The following is a 23548-nucleotide window of genomic DNA, read 5'->3' as shown; positions in this document are numbered from 1 at the left end:
GACTTACAAGTTCATCGGTAATGCTGGAATTCAATATTCGTCCGCCGCTTCATGTTCAAAGTCTTCTACCGGCGCAGGCTCGTAACCTAGCAGAGCAGAGCAGACTGCGCAGGTGCACAGGCCATGGGAAAATGGCCGCTAACAATCCTGCTCAAGCGGCCATTTTTCCATGACCTGTGCAGTCTGCTCTGCTAGAAGTTACGAGCCTACGCCGGAAGAAGACATTGAAGATGATGCGGCGGACGAAGAAGGAGGCGGTGCTTGGAGACACTTCTCTGGCAGCGGCGGGGACGCCCTCATCGCTGTTTGAGCGCTGGAGCCCACCCCCATCACTGCAGGAGAACTCATTTGCATACCGGTAAAAAACGGTATTTCTAAGGAATGGAGTGTCGGAGACCACGTCTAAAGGTAAGAGACGAATAGCCTTTCTAAAGGCTATTCCGACGTCTTATCCACAAAAAAAAATGTTTTAATGGTAGAATCCCTTTAAGATGGCCACCATCCAACCATGTGACCTTAAAGGGGCTCTATCAGCATGGCTATTCACGCATATGTGGAGCTCTATCAGCATGATTTTGCTGATAGAGCCCCTTTAACCAGGGGTTTAGGACTATGTAATGACATCAGTACTTTTTTTTTTTTTTTTGTGGTGTGCACACGGAGCCTTGCGGATGCACTTTGCGGATGGACACGGACGTCTGCGGAATGACTTTTTAGAGTGAAATTAGTGTTGCTGAGCGCAAAAGCCACTATTGTCATGTAAGACCAGCCTTAAACCACATTCTGTGAATTCCCAACACCAGAATTCTGTAGTGCAGGGCTTGGTAAATCCCCCCTCATTGTCTCTGACATTAGTGAATTCAACCGATCCCTGCCTGTACCATACGCTTACAATGGCACTGGTTCAAAGTTTAAAACCAGAATCCGGTTAAAATGACAAAACTGACCAATTCAACAAAAACAATAGTGACCATTTGGCCAATAGGTTGCTTCTAAACCAGGCAGCTGGCAAACACTAAGGCTGCACTTACACTATCGTAATGTAAGTCCGCAAATGGTCCACAATTGAGGGTTTTCAATTGTGGACACATCACATTATGGTCAACGCGGCCTCTTACACCACCGGATATTTTATCCGTGGTGTGGCCGGGCCGCAACCATGGTCCGCAATTTATAGAACATGCCCGTAAACTGCCGCACTCGCCCATAGAGTTCTATGGGCGAGTGCGGCAGTTTACGGGCATCTGCGGTGTCTATGTTGCAAATCATTACGGTAGTGTAAGACCAGCCTAAGAGTTTAAGACGTGAACCGGCTGTGATTAACCAATTGCCACTGAAAATAAATGTAAGATTTACTGCTTTACCACAAAGTGCCAACTTCATTCCTGTCTCAACTGACTCAATTCGTGGTGAAAGGACTCCTGGTGTGTCCAAGAGATATATGAGTGGATTTTCTGAAACCTGTAAAATGATTAAAGTTCTATATAAGGAGGTTATACAACATATATTCCTAATATGTCAGAGTATTCCACAGGAACTTCTATACATTTAAAGGAACACTAAACCTAGAAATGATTGCTAAATGTAAACAAGAAATAGAATTGTTTGTCAGCTTTCAGCATGTTTTGAATGATTCTGGTACAACAATCTGCGTTAATCTACTGCTGGTCTACTACATATTCAGCTGGATACAGACTCGGGTGCAAGGATTATAAAAGGGTATAGGTTTTATTAATCCCTCTGTCCTCCTACAGGCGAGGAACCAGAGAGGCCCCTGTTGTAGCAGCCCATCAAATGATTATGAGGAGGAGGAGGAAAACGCATGGCTGAGCTCATGGGACAAAAATAATAATATTGCTACATTTTATTTATAACAGCGCCAACAAAGAGAATATACTGTATATACTCGAGTATAAGCCAACCCAAATATAAGCCGAGGCCCCTAATTTTACCACAAAAACTGGAAAACTTATTGACTCGAGTAAAAGCCGGGGGAGGGGTTGGGAGGAGAGAGATGCAGCAGCTACTGGAAAATTTCCAAAATTAAAATGGTCGGAGTTTTTGGGTGCAGTACTTGCTGGGTGCTGGGGAAGGGGAGGGGGTGTTTTGGTTGTCTGTCTGCCCCTTCCCTGAGCTTGAGGACTGTTTTTTTTTTTCCCCCACATGGAATGCAGCCTGGCTGAATATAGGGGATCTGCAGTGCTCCTATTGACCCATTCCCCACGGAAGAGAAGAACTGCAGATCCCCTATATTCAGTAGACCGGGCACTGTCAGACACAGGGATACCTAATGTGTATGTGTTTCACAGTCATTTTCTACTTTGGTGTCTATTCTAGTGATTTAGAACTTTTAATTTTTTTTATTTTTTTTAAAGCTTCATTTTTTCCCCACTATTTTATGGGAGATTCTATACATTGATATTGCGGCTGGTCATAGACTCCCCCCCCCTATAAAAAAAAACAAAAAACATTTTTTTTTTTTTTGCTGATTCGAGTATAAGCCGAGTGCTGTGCTGAAAAATTTGGCTTATACTCGAGTGTATACTGTATCTCAGTTTTAACTGCAACATGTGACAGCATCTGGAAAAAAGAAAAGATTAATAAAGAAAGGACTGGGACTTTTTTATTTTATTTTTTCTGTACATGTGTTTAGTGTTCCTTTAATCTGTGATTTATAATGTATAATATAGGATCAGCCTCAAAGAACTCTGTGAGGAGTGTGTAGGAGAAAGAAAAGTAATAAATCTGCGCTTACCCTCCAACTTCTTCAATAGCAGCCTTTATTTAGAGTCTTAAACAATTAGCCTTGATACACGACGCGTTTCGGGACCCCCTGGTCCCTTTTTTGAGTGTACATAAGATCATAAACATACACATATCCGCTAAAAATATACATACTGTATATCCTATCCTATTAATATTATAAATGTGAAAGTTTGTGAGTTTGCATGTTTGTGGGTTTGTGTGTTTGGATGTTTGTTCCTCAATCACGCAAAACCCGCTCCACCGATTTGGCTGAAAAGGATTGTGCAATAGGCTACTTTTCATCACAATAGCGCACATACGTTTTTCCCAGACCCCCACAAAACCCAAACTCACATCACCATCTCTGCAATCTCACACACTTTGGACCATAGCAAGCCAGAAAATTCATATTGCCCTCCTGAGCCTAGCCCCTAACCCCACACAATCACATTTACATATACTTTACCATTTTCACCCTCACCTTAATGATACTCCAGGAGGCTACCTCTTTAACCCTCCGGAGCAGCCATGTTTGCCGACCCTCATCGCTCTGACGATCCGCGACACCGCCCACCCAGCCTCTCAATTGTGTTGCCAAGAGCATGCGCATCTTAGCCACCTACAGAACGTGTTTCCAGCACGCCACCATTTTGCTCCTCCACCATAGGCCGCAGCACCCGAACTACTCTCTCCCCAGCCCGCCACACTCCCCGACGGCACTCTCACCTCACTGCTGTTTCGTCTTCACGATCCATCCACCTTCCCTAGGTCTCCACGCCAACGACACTGGTAAGTTCCGATAGCATGTTTGAATTGGGACTACTTCTGGCCTGTATACTCCGATGTACCATTTCAACACACCACGGACATGTAACGATCGATAATAATGTCACCAATCTGCCTTACTGCCCACCTTAGAATTACCCGGCGTCCCTTCACATAAACTAGAACTCACGATTGGCGTCCCTGTTCTACTCATGCGTAATCTCGATGCACCCAGATTGTGTAATGGCACGAGGCTACGAGTCAAAAAACTAGGCACAAACTTACATGTACTGGCAGAAAATAACAAATCATACAATGTCGTATATCGAAGTATATTAACCTGAAATACCTCTGTCCCAAAGACACTATGTACAGTTTCTCAGAACACCGTATAACAGCTGAAATAAAAATTCCGTTCAACTCAAAAGTCTCGTGTTCTCTGGATTACAGCAAAAACAAGATACAAAGTTACATTTCATATCCCACACCTTATACACAGTACGAAAACCTTACCCGCGCCTGTATATACCCACTTCTACAATCACCGCAGACGAAGTCGCGGGTACCAGCTAGTATATATATAAAATTGGAAATAAATAAATATAAAGAGATCCAATAATATGTAGATAAAAAAAAAAAATATCCAATGCAAATAAAAAATTAACTACCGTATTTTTCGGACTATAAGACGCACTTTTTTTCCCCAAAATTTGGGGGGAAAAGAAGGGTGCGTCTTATAGGCCGAATGTGGCGCCTGGCATCCGCTGTAATAGAGAGGCGGAAGCCGGCAAGTGATAGACGCCATTACAGGTGCCGGGGCCTGCGACATCGCTGCGCTCCTCTGCCCTGCATGAAGCCAGCAGCGGGAGGAGTGATGCTGCTATTCCGCTCCTCCGTCCCCCCGCTGCTGGCTTCATGCAGGGCAGAGACGTGCAGCGATGTCTCAGGCCCCGGCGTCTATCCCTCCCCGGCCTCTCTAGTACAGCGGATGCCGGGTCAGTATCAGCGGCCCCTTCTCCCCCGAACCTGTGCCTCCCCCGTACCTGTAAAGATGCAGGCCGGCTCCTGCGCGGCGATATCGCAGGAGCCGACCTGTTCGGGTGAGAGCCGGGAGCCTAATGAGGCTCCCAGGCCTGTCACTGCTGTATTAGTATTGCGGCTGGTCTCTATGACCAGCCGTAATACTAATAGACAGAATGTCCCATAGACGGCAATACAGTTGTATTGCCGACTATGGGACTTGCAATCAAGTGACCGCAGGTTCAAGCCCCGGGGGGGGGGGGAATAAAATAGTAAAAAAAAAAAAAAAAAAAAAAAAAGCTTTAAAAATATATAATAAAATATGAAATAAATAAAAGTTCTAAATCACCTCCTGTCCCTAGAATATATATATATATATATATATATATATATATATATATATATATATATATGTAGAAAATCATATGTCATAAACCACCGGGTTTTTTTTCAATAAAAGGTGATCTAAGCAATAGATATTCCCCAAAATGGTAAACTAAAAAGTACTTCTGGCCCCGCAAAAAAACCCCCACTCTATGCATCCCCGTACAGCTGCAGGGTCACCTGTCAATGTGGCCTTGCAGCTGTTGCAAAACTACAACTGCCATATATTAAATATTTTACCAGTTTTTGCTTCAAAATTTTTTTCCCCTATTTTCCTCCTCTAAAACCTAGGTGCGTCTTATAGTCCGAAAAATACGGTAATTAGAGCTTCTTCATAAAAGAAAAGGCCTAAAAAACACATGTACAAGGCATACAGCACATCAGACCTCACGATGTGATGTCTTCAAGTGCTTCATTGAGTCCTAAGGGACATAGGGTATTAAGTTGGCATATACAGTACATCTCACAACGTTTTAACATCTCAAATCTATTCGGTACATCAACCAAAATATGGTCGATGGTTAGGTTGATGTACCGAATACATTTGAGACGTTAAAATGAGAAATGTACTATTTCCAATTTTATATATACGTATATTTTTAGCGGATTTATTTATATGTATATTACCATATTTTACATATTCTCTTTATACGTTTAATCTGTTTCACTTTTTCCTTGTTTGTTCATTTACTACAGGGGTGCTCACACTTTTTCAGCATGTGAGCTACTTTCTAAACTGACCAAGGGATAAGATCTATTACCCACTTCTTGTGGGCGGGGCCGGAGCAGGGCCAGGGGCGGGGACAGGGCGGTCCCGGGGCAGGGCGGAGCGTGAGAGCAGGAGACAGCTCTCCGGTGTCTGCTTGTTCACAACGCAGGCTAAGAATCATCTCTGGACACTGGCAGGCGGGGCCGCCGCAGCCTTGACTGCGAACGAGTGCAAGGCCCCAGCCTGCCAGTGTCCAGAGATGATTTTCAGCCTGCGCTGTCAACGATCCTGCGATCGACCGGTAGATTGCGATCGACGTATTGGGCACCCCTGATTTACTAGATATAGTGCTGTTTATCTAACTATTACTATTGTTTATATTTTGGTCAATCGGAAGGTACTGATATCAATGATTTAGTGCACATGCGCGCACTTCCGTATCGGTGGAGCGCATCTGCATTCCACCGTTGATGGCTACGCGCTTGTGCGGCTTCCGGGGAGCGCATTTGCGTTCTCTATATTGAGATTATTGATCTAGCGCGCATGCATGCGTCCTTGTATCAGTGGGGCGCATCTGCGTTTCACAGTTGATAGTTACACGCATGCGTGGCTTCGGATGGAACACACTTGCGCTGCACATTTGCCTGTGATTCCCTACTTCCGGACACCGCAGGAGCAGACATAGCAGTTGGTATGAACTATTGGAGGGTTAAATGCCCGTGTATACGGGTCCCTCACCATCTATGTACCTAGTAAAGACCTGTATTTCTTTAGATTTTGTTACGCTGGTTGATGGTATATTGTTACAGTGGAGACTATATCAGTTTATGCTTTGTGTGCAGGCGCTGGTCGCGGTGGAGCGCATTTGCGTTCCAGGACTGCCTGTACACACCATTTCCGGGTGGGCAATCCCTTGGGCATGCACAGTCATTAGCTCCCATACCGGAACGATAAGAATTTGCTTCATGTGCTTTTTTATGAATTTATTTGTCCAAATGAACAATTAGTGACTCCATTTTTTTTGTTTTATGTGTGTTCACATGACTTTGAGCACTGTTGAGGTAGGAACTCCCTTGGGAGTGTCCATTCATACACTTGTCTATATCAGTTCAGTGTTTGACTATATTTGTTGATGACCTTATGTACACTTGAAAAAGGGACTAGGGGGTCCCGAAACGCGTCATGTGTCAAGGCTATTTGTTTAAGACTCTAAATAAAGGCTACTATTCAAGAAGTCGGAGGGTAAGCGCGGATTTATTACTTTTCTTTCTCCTACACACTCCTCACAGAGTTGTTAGAGGCAGATCCTGTATTTTGCCATTTTGATGTCTTTGTACGGGTGGGATCTGTGGCTGCTGTTAACTCTGTAATGTTGTTTATCTGCTAACTTTGGTGCTGTGACTATATCAGAGCAAATTCAAGGTGATTTCCCAGTTTACACTTGTCTATTGAATTTCTTTTTGCCAGGTGATAATGCGCTAGGTGCTGCGAGGTGCTTTGTTTATGTTTTCTTACAATGTGTAATTTCTCACTGAGCTAAAATAAGCGGTTTATTAACCATAACAAAATAGAACAATTTTATTTAATATTGGTGTTGGAAAGAAATGTTCATAATAAAAATGACTCAAACTGGTTTTACTTCATCTTCTAACTGGACTAATAGGGTCTGATTTAGAGGGGTTGTCCCATGAAAAGCATCCTATCTATACTGCTAGTTTATGTGGATTTATGACTTTTCCTATATACATTGCTTTATCAAAACTGCTTTGCTTGGCCGCTATCTTAATTTATTCACTTCATTGTTGACACTGCGTTTCTATGGCCACTGGGCTTTTCTGCTCATTTCCCAAGTGACTAGCTGCCTGATCTCAGGGGGGAGGGAGGGGCTGACAAGCAACGGAGCTCCTCAGATAGGGGAGGGGGGAGGTGAGAGCTCCGTGATTACTGTGCTGTCTATCTTCAGCATTTCCACTTTAATTGAATTTGGCTGATAAGGGCTGAGATACAGAGTCCGTTACCTCTGTATGTAATGCAAGCTGACTCAAATCCAGCTCTGCTACATCAGCTTCATACTGTGGTAATGCCTTTAAAACCAATCCCTCATTACTGACTGCAAACATAGCAGATGGCAGAGCAAATGAAACACCGCCCACCAATGAGCCAAGAAATCCAGGAACTGAAGAGAGCACAGAGCCTGCAGGCTGCAGAACAAGAGTTATGGGAATACCCCTTTAAGTAAAATAGTCAGATATTAACCAGTTCATTTACTGTAAATAAATTGTTCTAAGACAAAACATATTACTGACCTGTATCTTACAAAGAACTGAGCGGGTAATTCCAGGTTCTCCCCCGACTCTAGAGGCTTTTCCTAGGATGGAAAACATATACTGTGCTTTTACACCTAAACTACTAAAAGGGTTAGGTAATGTATCAAAATAGTGTATCTACCTTTTTTAAGATGTGTTCTGCGCAGAGCGTTTATCAGAGAGGATTTTCCCACGTTAGGAATTCCAGTCACCATAATGGATATTTCTGGGGACTGTAATGGGTAAAGAAAAAAAATATACATCTCTAGACACTTGTATAAAAAGAATGAAAGTCCAAATTTACAGTAAAAGAATGAGGGAACTCCAGCAGTCATGCAGTACTGTATGAGTTATGGTTATATTTTAATAATAAAGCAGAGCGTTATTATACTCTGTATACATGTGCAAGGGGCAAGTAAGTTTTTTCATATGTGTTGGACAACTTCTTAAAGAGGACCTTCCATGGTCCGGGGCACAGGCAGTTCCATACACCGCTAGAAAGCCGACAGTGCGCTAAATTCAGTGCAGCTTTCCTGTTCTGTGCCCCGGGTGAAAAGCTAGTGGTCCCGGTACCGTAGCGCTTTACAGTCAGAAGGGTTTCTGACACTTCTGTACAAGCAGCGCCAATAGCGCTGTGCTCTGAGATCGGGGAGGAACGCCCCCTCCCCTCCTGATAATACTCATCTATGGACAAGTACTGTGAGCAGAGAGAGGGGGCGTTCCTCCCCGCTCACACTGTACAGCGCTATTGGCGCTGCTTGTACAGAAGGACGTTCCTGATAGAGTGTCAGAAACGCCCTTCTGACTGTAAAGAGCTATGGTACAGGGATCGCTAGCTCTTCACCCGGGGCACAGATCAGGAAAGCCAACAGTGCGCTGAATTCAACGGTGCTGGTATCTTAACTGAATTCAGCGCACTGTCAGCTTTCCAGCAGTATATAGAACTGCCTGCTCCTTTCCACTAGCTTCCTCTATATACCATACGTTATGGGTGAGTAAGTGTGGTTTTACTAGCAGTGGGACATACTTACTATTTGCAATTTTGCATTTTATTTCCTTCCCCCTTTCCCCCTACCTCCTTCCCTATCCTGGTATTCTTTTTGGCACTTTGTACTGCATATAACGGATGTTGTTGTATTAGTCCAGCAGGTTTACATTTATCTGCTGGCTTTACTTAGATCCTATAGAAGAACAGGGTGTTTTGCTAGCAACACCTGTTTTCTTTTCTTCTTGATGTACCACAGTATATGACTTTACTTTACCAGGTATTTTGCATTACGTCCATGTTTTATATTGATAATTTGTAGGAGGCAACGGGAACATGTATTAGAGGACTCCACTGCCATCTTGTGGTTTAATTGCATAGTGCACTCTACTTCTTTATGATCTTGAAGCTTTAATGGATTATTGCATTATCTTTATTTGCCTCCCTATTTAGGGATATATTATTTATATTTGATATTCTCATGCCAATCCTGGCCTATTGGGAAATTTTTCTTGCCCTGTATGTGTTTTGTTTATCTGTTTTTAAAAGTAGATTTAATAAAAATTAGTTTTTTTACTTATGTATATGTTGAGTGTTGTGTCTATCTCAAATGTTCTTTCGTTTCCTGCATATATCTTCATAGAGATAGCAACACGATATTAGAGGAATATGGGCTGGTCTATTTTCACTTGAAAATTACTTTGAAACATTTTCAATACCGTGCCATGTTGTTGTTTTTGTATATATAGTATATAGAACTGCCTGTGCCCCAAACCATGAAAGGTCCTCTTTAAAGGGGCTCTATCAGCAAAATCATGCTGATAGAGCCCCACATATGCGTGAATAGCCTTTAAAAAGGCTATTCAGGCACCGTAAATGTTATATTAAACTACCCCCACCCCCACCCCCGTTTTAAAATAAAACCCTAAAAAAGAATGTTATCTACTTACGGATTGTGCACGCTGGGCGGGCATTCAGGGTGCACCGTTTTCTTCATCCACGCCTCTTCCTCCTCCGACGTCCTCCGGTCCCGTCCTCCCCCAGACGCATTAGCCGTAGTAGAAGCCGCATGCTACTGCGCAAGCGCCCAGGCCATTTTTTTATATCAGTGTCCGGTCGCGAGCGCCGGAGGACGGAACTGGAGGACGTCGGAGGAAGAAGAGGCGTGGATGAAGAAGAAGACACACCCTGAATGCCCGCCCAGCGTGCACGATCCGTAAGTAGAGCACATTCTTTTTTAGGGTATTATTTTAAAACGGGGGGGGGGGGGGAGGGGGTAGTTTAATATAACTTTAAAGGCTATTCACGCATATGTGGAGCTCTATCAGCATGATTTTGCTGATAGAGCCCCTTTAAAGATAAAGCGATGGGGAAAAAAAGTACACACCAGTTCAGCCAACCAAAGTTCCTCAGAAGACACCAGCAAAAATTGACACATTTAAAAGGTCTTTTCCAGAATAAATTTTGAAGGTCATCAAAATCTGATCCATGTGGGTCCAAAACCTGGCACCTTGACTGATCTGCTGAACCCAGGATTCACAGTGTCATAAGTAACACTGTGTATAAAGGCCAAAATACAAATGCTCTTTCCACTGTGTAGTGCCCCTGGGTCATTTGGATGGGAGATGAACTGCAATAATATGGCACAGCCCATCTTTGATATCATCTCTGTAACTTGTATGCCATATTTCCTGAAGTCAGTTGATCAGTAAGAGTGTCCGAACCACATTCATCTGATATTAATTATCATCAATACCCAAGTCCTGGAAAACTCATTTTATATAGATATGGCAAACTGATTTCAGCCATTTTCAAAAACACTTGATAAGAACATAGGTAAACCTTTTCAAAAATCCAATCTAAAATAAAATAATTATAGAATGCTAAATTCTTTTTCTCTGCAAATCTGAAAATGCATTAAATTCAGCACACTATCAGCTTTGCTATGGTATAGAACACTCCTAATCTGAGAGGACATGAAAGGTTCTCTGTGAGTGTGAACCTGATAAAAATAAGAGTTAAAACACTGCCCTATAGTATTGGGTCAAGTCTACAGTATTTCATGACATTTAATCCACTTCATCCAGTCCGGAAAGAACCTGACCTCTTCTCTGTTGAACCGAGGATTACTTCCAACCCGCTCAATAATAGCTGGAACGATCTAAAAGTTAAAAAGAATAAAATACAGCAAAAAGGTTAGAAGGGTATATACCAGCAGTTTAAGCCTTTCACTGACAAGGGTCTCTGGAAATTTTGCACCTCCGGTAGCCGGAGCTTTTTTCACAGTTTTGAGACGGACAAATCGAACCTAAATTGCAACATTAAAAAATCATCCAACCCCCCACCTATATTTTTTTTTTAAAGTAGACACCTGCAGCATTGCAGAATGCCACTTGGTACTGTATGTGAACAGGGACCTTCATACAATTTTGATTTAAAGTGAATGTTTTATGCAAATGTATATTAGTTGGTAAAAGTGGAAAACAAAGAATAAATTATATGCACCAAACCTCCTAAAAATAAGATTTCAACATGTGCAGATTTCATACATATTACTAAGGCCTACACCTGCATACATGTGTCTTCAGAAAATCACCAGAACTGGAAGGAATAAAAATCTACTTTGAAGCTGGAAATGTTAATCACTTCAGTACCGGGCCAATTTGTGGTCCAGGACCAGACACATTTTAGGTTTATTTTGTATGTGCGGTTTTGAGGGCTGTAACATTTTTCCCGTATGTCTCAGTCAACTAATTTTTGCGTCTTTTTTCGGGGACACCTAGGGCTTTATTTTTATGTTGTTTTTATTTTCAAATGTGTTTTAATTTTTTTTATATCTGGGAAAATATAAACAAAATAGGAGGGAAATTGTGTCTGGTTTTCAATTTATTTTTTTTTTAATTTAATAACACAAAGTGTCACTGAAAAACTTTATAATATAGTTTTTCCTCTCCGTTACGGTAATTTTTATTTTGTATGGTGTCGTCGGGGGTGGGGCTATAACCTTTAATAACGGCGTTTTATTAGCGTTTTATTTATTTTTTATTATTATTTTATTTACATTTTTTTAAAACTTTTTTATTATATTTTTATTTTATTTTTTTTCCAGATTGTGTCCCCATAAAGTCATAAGAGACCTTTGGGGACATCTGATCACTTTTTTTTTTGTACTTGAGGCTGATTTCTCCTATAACTGGGGCTGGTACTTTTAACCTCAGATACAGGAGAAATCCAGCCTCCTGCACACTGTATACACAGCTTACTGAGCTGATCTGAGTCCTGTAGGCTCCCAGGGATCACGTGTCCGCCGGGTCAGAGGGCAGCTAAATTATGGCTGCGTCCATAGCTGTGTATACAGCGCTGTATACACAGCGATCGAGAAGGCAGGGGAGGTAATAAATCTGCCCTGTCTTCTCTCTGGGAGCTCCGGCTGAAGTTACAGCCGGCTCCTAGTGAAAGCAGCTACACGATCTCCATGCAGCTGCTGTGTTCTGATGGACGTACAGGTACGTCCTGGCAGAACTAGGCAACCACTTCCCGGACGTATATAGTCTATGGGCGGTCCGGAAGTGGTTAAAAAAAGTATCATCCTATAAAATGTAGGGATTATACATTGTAGAAAGCAAGTGAAAGTAGACAACCTAAAGATTACATATGTCTCAATGGGTTATCAACAGCCACATCCACCTTCAAGCAACTTTGTGCCAAACACATAATTTTTTTTGAAAAAAATGCACTAAAACACATATGTGCACCTGAAACTCGTGTTCTATCTCACATTCATATACAAAATACATTTAAAGAAATAGCTTATGTTGTAGACTATATATATACACCGCATATACTCGAATATAAGCCGAATTTTACAGCCCAGTTTTTGTGCTGAAAAAGTCCCCCCTCGCCTTATACTCGAGTCAGAAAAGAAAAGAAAAAAAAATATTATATAATAGGGGGAAGGGGGGTCTATGACCAGTCACAATATTGATGTATAGACTCTCCCATAAAATAGTGCAAAAAAAAAAGTGAATGAAGTTTCTCATAGTGAAAGGACAGGTGTCTGGCTGTCATACACAGAAGGTAAAAAAGGGGATTTTTGTGTACTCACCTGTAAAATCTTTTTCTCGTTGTTTGACTGGGGGACACAGGACCATGGGTATAGAACTGGCCACTAGGAAGCGGACACTAGGGAAATGAAAGAAGTTGGCTCCGCCCACACAGGCTATACCCTACCACTGACCATGCACTCAGTCAGTTTTGTACCACAGCAGTAGGAGAGAGTCCAAAAACAGGAATACGGAACCAACAACCTAAATTCGTAAAGAAATCAAACAAAAAATCCCGTACAAATAAATACAACGGGTGGGACCTGTGTCCCCCCAGTGAAACAACGAGAAAAGGATTTTACAGGTGAGTACACAAAAATCCCCTTTTCTCGCAATATTTCACTGGGGGACACAACACCATGGGACATCCAAAAGCAGTCCCTGAGGGAGGGAAAAAACAGACAGTCCTGCGAACAACCGACGCACTGCCGCCTGCAGAACCCTCCGACTACCTGGCATCGGCAGAAGACACAAAACGAGATGTGGAAAATTTACTGAAAATGTGCACCAAAGCCCATGAACAGTCTTGCAGACCAGCAATCCAGAAGCCTGATGCCAAACAGTCCCAGAAGCACCAACAGCCCTGGTAGCATGAGCCATCACACGGGAAGGCCAATCCCTACCCTCTAACTGTGAGGCTCCCTACGACAGGTCAAATCCATCTAGAGATGGACACCCTGGAAGAGACAGGCCCTTCCTAGAGTTCCCTGGAAAACACAAAAGAGCATAAAAAAAACGGTTCCATGAGAGCTGGTAAATCCAGCCGCCTGGACACATCTCGGAGGTGCATGGTGCCCACGAGGATGCTTAGGTTCCGGACAAAAAGACGGCAAGACAATGCGCTCATTGACAAGAAAAAGAGACACCATCCTAGAAAGAAAAGAAGGTGGAGGACAAAGAACAACCCTATTCTGTGAAGAACCAAGAAGGGAGACTGGCGCGAAAAGCAGCCAACTCAGAACCCTACAAACAGAAGTGGTTGCAACAAGAAAGCGAACTTGCTTTAGAGGCTCAAGGAAGATCCTGAGGTACCTCAAGAATGAGGCAAGATACCACGGATCACTGGAAGCCAGTAGAGAGGGACACCGTGATCCCTGCCCTAGAAGAACGGTCTTACTTGAGCAAGGACAACCAGGGCCACCGGAAGAAAATAAGCACAGATATCTGACCTTTCAGGAAAAAGCCAAGAGCCTGATCCAATTCAGACTGAGAAAAACCTGGACCCTGGGCAAAGAAAAGTACCACAAACTTCAGCTCCGAACCAGCGGACATAAGACTCCCAAAAGTGATGGAACCAACTTTAGCTGATTGTGGCTCCCTGGCCTAGAACGTAGACTGAAATAACAGTCTCAAAGACTCGCCCTCAACAGCCTCGTCTTTAAACGCGGCAAACGTAAGGTGAAGTGGAATCTTTGAGAGAGCAGATTCTCTTGCAGAAAAGGAGTCTGCCAACCGAATCATGAGGACTGTGAACTAGCCTAGACGAGGTCAGACTGGAGCTACCAGGATGGCAGGAACCTCTCACCTTGAGTTCCTGAGGACCCCAGAAGGAGGGAGAAAGGGAGGAACAGATACAGAAGCTGAAAACCTCCACCAGGAAGCCCAAGCGCGTCGGCACAAACGCCTGAGGATCCTTGCGCCTGGCCATGTACAGGGAACCTTCTGGTTAAAAAAACTGGCAGCCTGAATTGCTAAGGGAGCAGCGACTGAAAATTCTGCCCACCTCAGGGAGTGGGAGACCTCCGGAAGCTGCCAGGTGCTTTGTTCCGCTCTGGGGATTCAAGAAGGCGAGGGTGGTGTAATAGCCAAACTGAAGCGAGCCGGCCAACCCTCAGGGTGCAGATCTCGAAAGATGGCCCCCCGATTCAACAGATTGATTGGAGGGAGAATCCCCTGGACCATCATTCCAGAACATTTTGGACTTCGAACCCTGCCTCTCACAGAAAAGCTGGCATTGGTAATGACAACTGCCAGCAGATAGAAGACAAGCTTTCCCCAGGAAACCCCCGGGGAGGAGCACCATCCATAAAGCTTGAGACAAACTCGAGTGACAGGAAAGTTGGGTCCCCCAGGATGGGCTGGCACCGGCCCCAACGTGCCAAGATTGCCAGCAAAAAAGACAGCTATTGGAACCGGGCAAGGGTGACGGCTTCAAAGACGCGACCATCAAGCCACCTCCACAAATGCGACATACTGGACTGAAGAGATCGAATCTCGGCTATTGGAGGAAAAATTTTATCCTGACGGATATCCAAACCTAGAGGCAAAGGGCAGCCCTAGAAAAACTGGCAATGGCCGGACCCCACAAAGGACACGGTCCACCTAGAAATGCATAAATTCGGAAAAAGAAACAGAACATCTGACCTCCTGGAACAACCAGGGGACAGACCGGATGAAGTCAACAGCCCTCCGTATCTGAAGAGAATCACAAACAGCACAGGCAAACTCCTGCATATTAGTTGCTACCAATGTGCCTGGCTAGAACTCTGGCTAGGAGTCAGCAGCATCCCAAGAAAAAACAGAGCAAGCAGGAGGAGATATCCTCCTGAGCCACAGCCCTAGGATTCTCCATTATTTGAAAATATCACAACTTACATGGACAAAGCTCCTGCGTAGCAGCTACTACCAATGTGCCTGACTAGTACTCCGGTTCAGAGTCAGAGGCATCCCCAAACTAAACAGATGCAAACAGGAGGAGAGCCAGATCCACCTGTCCTAGAGGGGCCGTGCGCATATTCTCCGTCTGACCTAAAGGATTTCCTTGCCCTCCTTTGAGAGCAGCCCCTGAGATTGAAAACTTATTAGGGCCTCAACCACAGCTGCTGACTGCAGACCGAGGCAGCCAACTAGCAGACAGCCGCTTCAAAATACCGCCATAGACTAAGTCAGGCGGTATTTTGAAGCCTGGGAGAAAAATGCCCAAACCGTCGAAAAGGAACAAAAAGTTCAGGGGATCCCAGCAGGCTGAGCGGAGTTACAAAAAGAACATATAGATACAGCCTGTCCACAAGGACATTTTAGCTAGCAGCTGGAGCATACATAAATGTGACACCAGCAGGGGCGCAAGGACCCCAGGAAGACACTTCATGAAATATCATGCAGTAAAAACTGAAAAAACAACCTCCAAGGGGCGCCTACCAAGCCACTGGAAGGAGACGATCCCCAACCGCTGCAGACGAGCTGCACAAGAAGAATAACCAGGCTGCACCAGAGCTGCGACTGCAACAGACAAACAGTCCTCAGAACAGGAAGTGACATAAAAACAAGACCCTCCCTACAGGGTTCCTGCACAAAGGAGGTGGGAAAAAACAACCAAGCCCACCCTCCGCCCTATGGGCGGCCCCCTTGACTCAGGAAAGCCCAGGGATTAGGCGGGGCCTAGTGCGGCCTACATGCCGGCGAAGCCGCGGCCTCAAGTAGAAGCCGCGGCCACCACACGGCTCCCGGCGCCGGCCACATGCACGCCGCGGAGGCTCGGGAACACAATGGAACCCAGCGCGGCCTACCCGTAGAGTACCTCAAGTAGAGGTCACAGCCGCCGCGTGGCTCCCGGGGCTGGTCGGACGCCCCAAAACTCCGAGGACGTGCAGGTCTAGTGCGGCCTACACGCTGGCGAAGCCGCGGCTTCAATTAGAAGCCGCGTCCGCCGCCTGGAGCCCATCGCCGGCCGCATGGTCCATGCTGTCTGCCCAGAACAAAGCTGGTGCCCCAAGCCCCAGGAAGAAGGCAAGACAGGCCGCAGGGAGGGGAGAACAGAGAGAGGAAGAGCAGAGAGAGAAAAGAAGGGCAACATACTCACCTATGTTCACCTGCTCATACTTACCAGTCCGAAGTCTTCAGGTGCCACAGACTCACCCCTTTGGTGATACCTCACACATAACCATGGGGTCGCTGGAATATCCAGCCGCCACTGCAGCAAAAAGAGGGGGACTGGGTGACTGCGAGGCGTTCTTAAGTAGAACGCTTGCGTCTGCAGGGGTACGACTAGTGTTGCCTAAACACTGACAACCCCCTGCCCCTGAAAGAAAAAACAAAAAAATGATGTAAGACAGAAAGACCTGACTCAGGTCGTGACTGCCTCCTACGACACTAGGTTAAAAACTGACTGAGTGCAGGGTCAGTGGGAGGGTATAGCCTGTGTGGGCGGAACCAACTTCTTTCATTTCCCTAGTGTCCGCCTCCTAGTGGCCAGGTCTATACCCATGGTGCTGTGTCCCCCAGTGAAATATTGCGAGAAACCTTTTTTTTTTTTTATACCAATTTCTACAAAATCGTTCAATTTATATGCAGTTTTGAATGGTGGGAAATTATCATGCCCTGCACGCTTTATTTCTGCTATAAAAAAACCCCACAAAGTGAAACGTTGCAATATTTCTGAAAAGTGGGTTTAGAAGAGGGTGTTGTTAACTATTCTAGCGGTCTTTACTGTCTGTATACTAGATTCATCAAATGAGCCTTTTTAAAAAGATATAATGTTACAATCTCACCCCAGTAAGGTTGCAGCATAGAAAATGCCCCATCTCAGAAATATCGCACTTTCAGTAGATATTCAGGGAACAAAAGCAATCCTTAGCCCCCGCCTGAGCCACAAACAAAGGGATGCAAAACATTACACACCTGTTTGACGTTTTCTTCCCGAACGCAGTCAGTGTATATGACCTTTCCGACTCCCTGCTTCTCTAGCTGAGAAACAATCCTCTAAAAAGGATAGAGACATTGTAAGAATTAAATGATACAGTCATTGGAAAAAAGTTGTTCATGAAACAAAAGATCTACCAACATTACTATGAGTATTTGTAAAATGCAAACTTTCAAACAAAGCGGATTACACAGTCACAACTGAAATGACCCTTGTCCTTTATTCACCTTTTGATGTGAGGTGTCTGCCAGATCAAGCTTGTTGAGTACAAGCAAGTGAGGTTTAATTCCAAGGTACTCTTTAAAGAGAGGGTTTCGGCCAGATAAAGGGATGTATTTCTTGCTAAGGACATTTTTAGATAAATAGCATAAGTGTAAGTTTCATAAATACCCAATGTCACCGATGCCTGCATTGAGGAAAGTCTGTATAAAAAAAAAAAAAAAAATAGGGGCCAAGTATAAGACTGGAGGATCACAAGACGAGTTGTCCAGTGAATCTGGGGTATGACTGCTCATGCTGAGCAACCAAGTTCACCTTTGGTACCTGTCAGTCATTATGCTAGGGGGGAGTAGCACTGAATGGTGATCGGAGGCAAAAATATGTACCATGCCCTGTATACAAACAGCTCATTTGCATACGGATTATAAGCTAACTTTCTAAACAGCAAGATAGATATAACAAAGGTATGTTAACCATGTCACTAACTGTCCTACAACAGCGCAAAGATTTTGGTGTTAAGAAAAACCGTTTAACAATAAGCAATTGCCAATCAATTCTTCAGAATCTATTTGAAAACTGCAATGACTAAGAAAACTGGACAGCTTTCAGCCACACCATAAGTTCATATCATTGTCTCTTTGTAGCAGCAAATCAGTCTACAATATACGAACCAGTCCTTAGGCTTGGGCCAAATATTAACATGACATAGGTAAGCAAAGGACACATTTTTGAAAATAATAGATGAATTATGGCACATAAGTTGCCATAACTGTAATATGATGGTTGCAAAAAAATTCCAAACCTGATGAGAACATAGTCCACGTGAGGGCCACATTTCCAAATCCTACAGTGGCTCAGTAAAAACTAAAACCATGGTATTAGTTATCTCTATCATGCAAAAAGTTTAAAGGGTTCCTACTGTGTAAGCGGCCATTTTCTTGTGGCTGGCTTTGCCCTCGGCCTAGAAGTTTGACCGCCCGCGCCGGAAGAAGACGAGAAGACAGCCCGTTCCTGAAGAAGATGGAGTCGGCGCTGGAGAGTTCTCTCACAGAATTGGGGACACCCCCAGTGCTGCTTGAGCGCTGGGGCCGCCTGGGGCCCTGCTGCGAGAGAACTCATTTGCATATCGACGAAAAATGTGATTTCTACGGAACAGCGGTGCGGAGAAGACATCTAAAGGAAGGAGAGGAATAGCCTTTCTTAAGGCTATTCCTATGTGTTAGGAACAAAAAAATGAGCTGTAATGATAGGATACATTTAATTCAGCTTAGAAATGTGACGAGCACATGGACCATCTTTCCCAGTCCAAACACAGCCAGCCACGGCTGTCATCAGGGAGCATTAACATGTTGTGGTCACATAACATTCTGTTACCGCAATTGGCATAAAATCATGACAAAATGGTGGTTTGTCACAATTTTGTTGTAAAAATATGATCTGAATCCAATGCGTTAATGCACCCTAAGTATATATTCACATACAGCATATTTTCAGAAATTGCTAAAACTATGCAATTCATTTAAATAGGATGGCAGAAATCCAGAGACTTTCCACCGCAACACTATTCAGATAAATGGATTTGCTTTTTAGTTGCAGAAATTTGTGTGTGAATATGGCCTAATGTAAAAGTGATCAATTAAATTAGTTATTCCAGACACAAAAGGATATTCGGGCATCATGTACTTCAACAATGCAGTCAATTTTGGATAGTTTAGCTTTCATCTGTTTAAGACCTGCAGGAGAAAATTGACATTAATTAATTAAGAGCTCCAAGTATAGCATGTATTATGTGACGTTTGCTATTGCTTTACTGCTTTTAAATAAAAAGGACATTTGTATGCGAGTCTCTAGACAAACCGACAAGCAGTGGTGTATATTTATTAAGAACTGCTGTTTTATATGGTGGTCTTAACCCCCTTGCACACTACTGTATGAATGGTCAGTCTGCTATCTCGGTTTCTCCCAGATAGCACACTGACCCCTTCATATCTATGGGCCCATACACATGACCGTGAATTACATAGTCACGTGTGCGGGCAGACAGTTTGGGATGTAAAATACGGAACATGTCCTATTCCTGTCCGATTTTGCAGTCCTACTTTTGCGGCTCCTATTTATTGAACGAAAGGGGTTGCGGAAGCACAGCCCATGTATGCATCACGTGTCCTCTATGCACAGCCTGTGCCATTCATTCATGGCAGCCGGTTAGCATACGGTCGTGTGCAAGCCGCTTTAATCTGTGGTTTGATGGCATCAGATCCACCACAATTATTATGAGGTGCATGCCTCTTAATAATGTAGAGCGTCTTGAGTCATTTATGCCCCCAAACTAAAAAAAAGACAAAAAAACGCTAGGTATAATCTCGTTATTGTCCTGTGTCCCTTGAGGAAGCCCACAAGTAGTGTAATTGTGTAATCTGCTGCTTGCCAGTTTATGGCCATATATGAACACATACGCTTTGTCACTGGACTTTTTGGACTGGACTTAGTGCGGCCATTTTCAAGGCAGTTACTCTGCCAGTTAGGCCTCATTCAGATGGTAACAGTGCAGATCCCACTAAGACCAGAGATTTTACAGAACACCAGATACCTATGATGCAACTAGTTCGGCTCATTAGACTCATGGTTGGAACTGGAGTTTACAGTAATACTACAGACCCTTCTACAATGTTGTATTATGGCCGTCGGAATTGGGCCTAAGGACATCGACATGTTCATAATTTTTTACCTTGTTTTCAATGGGAATGCCTGCCATTCATATGGCCGTACATTTTTCCCACATAAGTTCACTTCAATAAGTTACAGATCATCTATTGAAGAAGAAATTGTAGTAGCTAGCCAATCACAGTTTATTGTGCAGATCCACAGAACATCAAACTGTAAGTTCACAGCAGAAATCCCAGTATCAGCTGACAAAACCGCATGGAAAGTGTCTCCAATAAAAAATCCACTCCACTTAGGGATGGAACTATTTTCTTCCAAACAGTGGACAAAAATATATTAAAATATTTTATCACAGTCTTTCCTGATTGCTATGTAAGTTTGTTGCCAGCTGTCTATATTGTCTGTAGTGGGTCCTCACAGTTTGCCATATATACTTGAGAATAAGCCGAATTTTTCAGCACAGTGTTTGTGCTGAAAAACCCCCCCTTAGCTTATACTCGTGTCAAGCAGTTAAAAAAAAAATAATTTTCTTTTTTTTAATTTTTTTTTTTTTTTTTTGGGGGGGGGCTCTATGACCTTCCGCAATAGTAATGTATAGAGTCTCCCATAAAATAGTGAAAAATGAAAAGAAGCTTTAAAAAGAATATAGAAAAATAAATTAAAGTTGTAAATCCCTCCTTTCCCTAGAATACATATAAAAGTTGAAAATGACTGTGACACACATACACATTAGGTATCCCTGTGTCTGACAGTGACTGGTCTACTGAATATAGGGTATCTGCACTGCTCCTGTTCCGTCAGGAAGGGGTTAATAGGAGCACTGCAGATACCCTATATTCAGCCAGGCTGAATTACAAGTGGGGAAAAAAACTCAGTTCTCAAGCTCAGGGAAGGGGCAGACAGACAACCAAAACACCCCCTCCCCTTCCCCAGCAACTACTGCACCCAAAAACTCCAACCATTTTAATTTTTGAAATTTTCCAGTAGCTGCTGACATTTCCCCCCCTCAGCTTATACTCAAGTCAATACATTTTCCCAGTTTTTTTGTGGTAAAATTAGGGGCCTCGGCTTATATTCGGGTCGGTTTATACTCAAAGATATACGGTACTTATATTTTTGTGTCGTTCTAATTCTAAAAAAAAATAAAAAATACACTTGGATAAGTGCAGGTAAACCAGTAAAATAATAAAAGAACCTACAGGTACCTGTCCTCCCAGTGCTGAGCTCTGGCCCTCCCCAATGGGACTTATTTACAAACAGCAGAAATATGTCCATGTATACACATCAGGCCGTTGCTGTATACCACTAAGGCCACTGATTTGTTGCTGTGGAGATGTGTGTATACAGAAACCTTTCTGCTGCATGCATGAAAACAGATCCCAAACAAGACAGGAGTTCATCGCCAGAAGCCTTACCCCAAATGATGGCAGTACAAGTTTATTATTTGACACCTTTTTCTGTCCTTATGTTTCAAAAAAACGTATATTGTGTGGCATGTTGTATTTTTTTTAATTTATATGGAATGGGTTAAGAAAAAAAATAAACAACAACAAAATTTAAGTAATGGCTCTATTTATAGTATGCAGCAGCAGCTTTCTTTGCATAGTGTGCCATAAAAGTGTTTTCCAGGGAGTTGTTTTTTGATGCAGATTTTGCTGCGGTTTTTTGAACCAAAGTCAGAAGTGGATTAAACAGAAGGGAATCATCCAAGTGCTTTCAATATATTTTCCATTTCTTTTCAAGCAATCCCTGACTTTGGCTTATAAAACGATGTGTTTCTGCAACATGTGGTCTTAGGGAGTGTTGCCAATGGCCAGCCATGACTGAACGACAAAACTGGCATAAAGATTTCTTCCGTGTGTCGCCCCATTTTATTGTCCTACACCGGACCATTAATATACCAGATCATGTAAATGGTACCATAGAAATGGTTCAATCTACTAGCGGAGTGTGAACATGGATATATATATATATATATATATATATGAGGCCATAGAGTAACTTATTTCCTCCTGTTTTTTGGTTGTTTCTTATTAGATTCTACACATAGAGGTTATGGGATGGTTCCAATACCGAGTCAGGGGATCAGGACCAGTAGGAAGTCACTGGGTTGCTCTGCCTCCTCACTTGTGATCACCACTTAGATACCTGGGCTGTATATGTACTTGGGTCAAAACCATCCCAGAAAACCTAGAAGGAAGGAATTGGAACAAGCCTCCCTGGAGAGCCCCTTTAAATATATCTGTATAGTTACTGTACTCCTATATTTTGTGGGGATATTGTGAAGTCCTGAGTCAGGTGCAGAATTATTAAACAAAACAGCATGAAATTGTGATGGTTTTAATGTAGGTTCTACTACCCCGAACATCCCTGTTATGCCCTTCTTATCATGCTGTCCTACGCAGTCACACAGCCCTCACTTCAACCATCCGCCTCACCCTTGGCCATATGTCCTGGAAACCAGTGCGCGACATCCCGCTGCCCAAAGTCAAAGGGCCGGCGGAGAAGAAACGAAAATCTCATTTCTACAACTTCAAATACGCAGCTCGACTACCTTCTCCCTAAGGAGGACATCATTTACTGACGCACACACGTCCAGGAGCCAAAATGTTCCCCGCAATAACACTGTCTACTGTTAATTGGTTCCTTCGAGCGTAATGTGTAAGAGAACCGTGCGTGTGCGCAGACGCAGAGCGATAGAGACCACGCCTCCTGTGACTGATAGCAGATGTCGATGAAAACTCGTTCTCCTGTCATTTTTTTTTATTCGGGGAGACTAGCTCCTAGATAACGCATGCGCACTATGTGATAAAACTATGACCCTGACCCGATACTGTAATTTTCCTTATTAAACAGCTATTTGTAAATGCTGAACGTCTCCTGGCTGCATTCCACTGCTTGGTTTCATTTTAATGTCTATAGGACAGTATTTGTTTTTCCAGCAATGTCAAGGTCATATAGAGATGGCTAGAGGCTCATGAGCCAAACTGTGAGGGTCTCCTGCAGTCA

At 43.5% G+C, this 23548-nt stretch overlaps 1 protein-coding gene across 2 annotated transcripts in view; it reads right to left on the bottom strand.

Moving 5' to 3' along the window:
- MTG1 (mitochondrial ribosome associated GTPase 1) overlaps positions 1 to 23184 on the bottom strand; it is a 28684-nt gene extending 5500 nt beyond the window's left edge. Inside the window, exons 1-8 of one of the 2 annotated variants that reach the window (XM_075257796.1) lie at positions 22978 to 23184; positions 19544 to 19608; positions 17884 to 17988; positions 17635 to 17715; positions 11019 to 11075; positions 8072 to 8162; positions 7930 to 7991; positions 1365 to 1461 (exon numbers count right to left, since the gene is read on the bottom strand). In XM_075257796.1, coding sequence (XP_075113897.1) covers positions 1365 to 1461; positions 7930 to 7991; positions 8072 to 8162; positions 11019 to 11075; positions 17635 to 17715; positions 17884 to 17988; positions 19544 to 19608; positions 22978 to 23062 — 643 coding nt within the window. In that variant the 5' untranslated portion in view covers positions 23063 to 23184. The remainder of the gene's footprint in view (positions 1 to 1364; positions 1462 to 7929; positions 7992 to 8071; positions 8163 to 11018; positions 11076 to 17634; positions 17716 to 17883; positions 17989 to 19543; positions 19609 to 22977) is intronic. The other variant, XM_075257797.1, reaches the window with a different exon arrangement.
- Between the last annotated feature and the right edge of the window lie 364 nt (positions 23185 to 23548).

The sequence above is a fragment of the Leptodactylus fuscus genome, chromosome 10, assembly GCF_031893055.1.
Source record: "Leptodactylus fuscus isolate aLepFus1 chromosome 10, aLepFus1.hap2, whole genome shotgun sequence".
Lineage (NCBI taxonomy): Eukaryota > Metazoa > Chordata > Amphibia > Anura > Leptodactylidae > Leptodactylus > Leptodactylus fuscus.
This window is presented reverse-complemented; position numbering and strand designations above follow the sequence as displayed.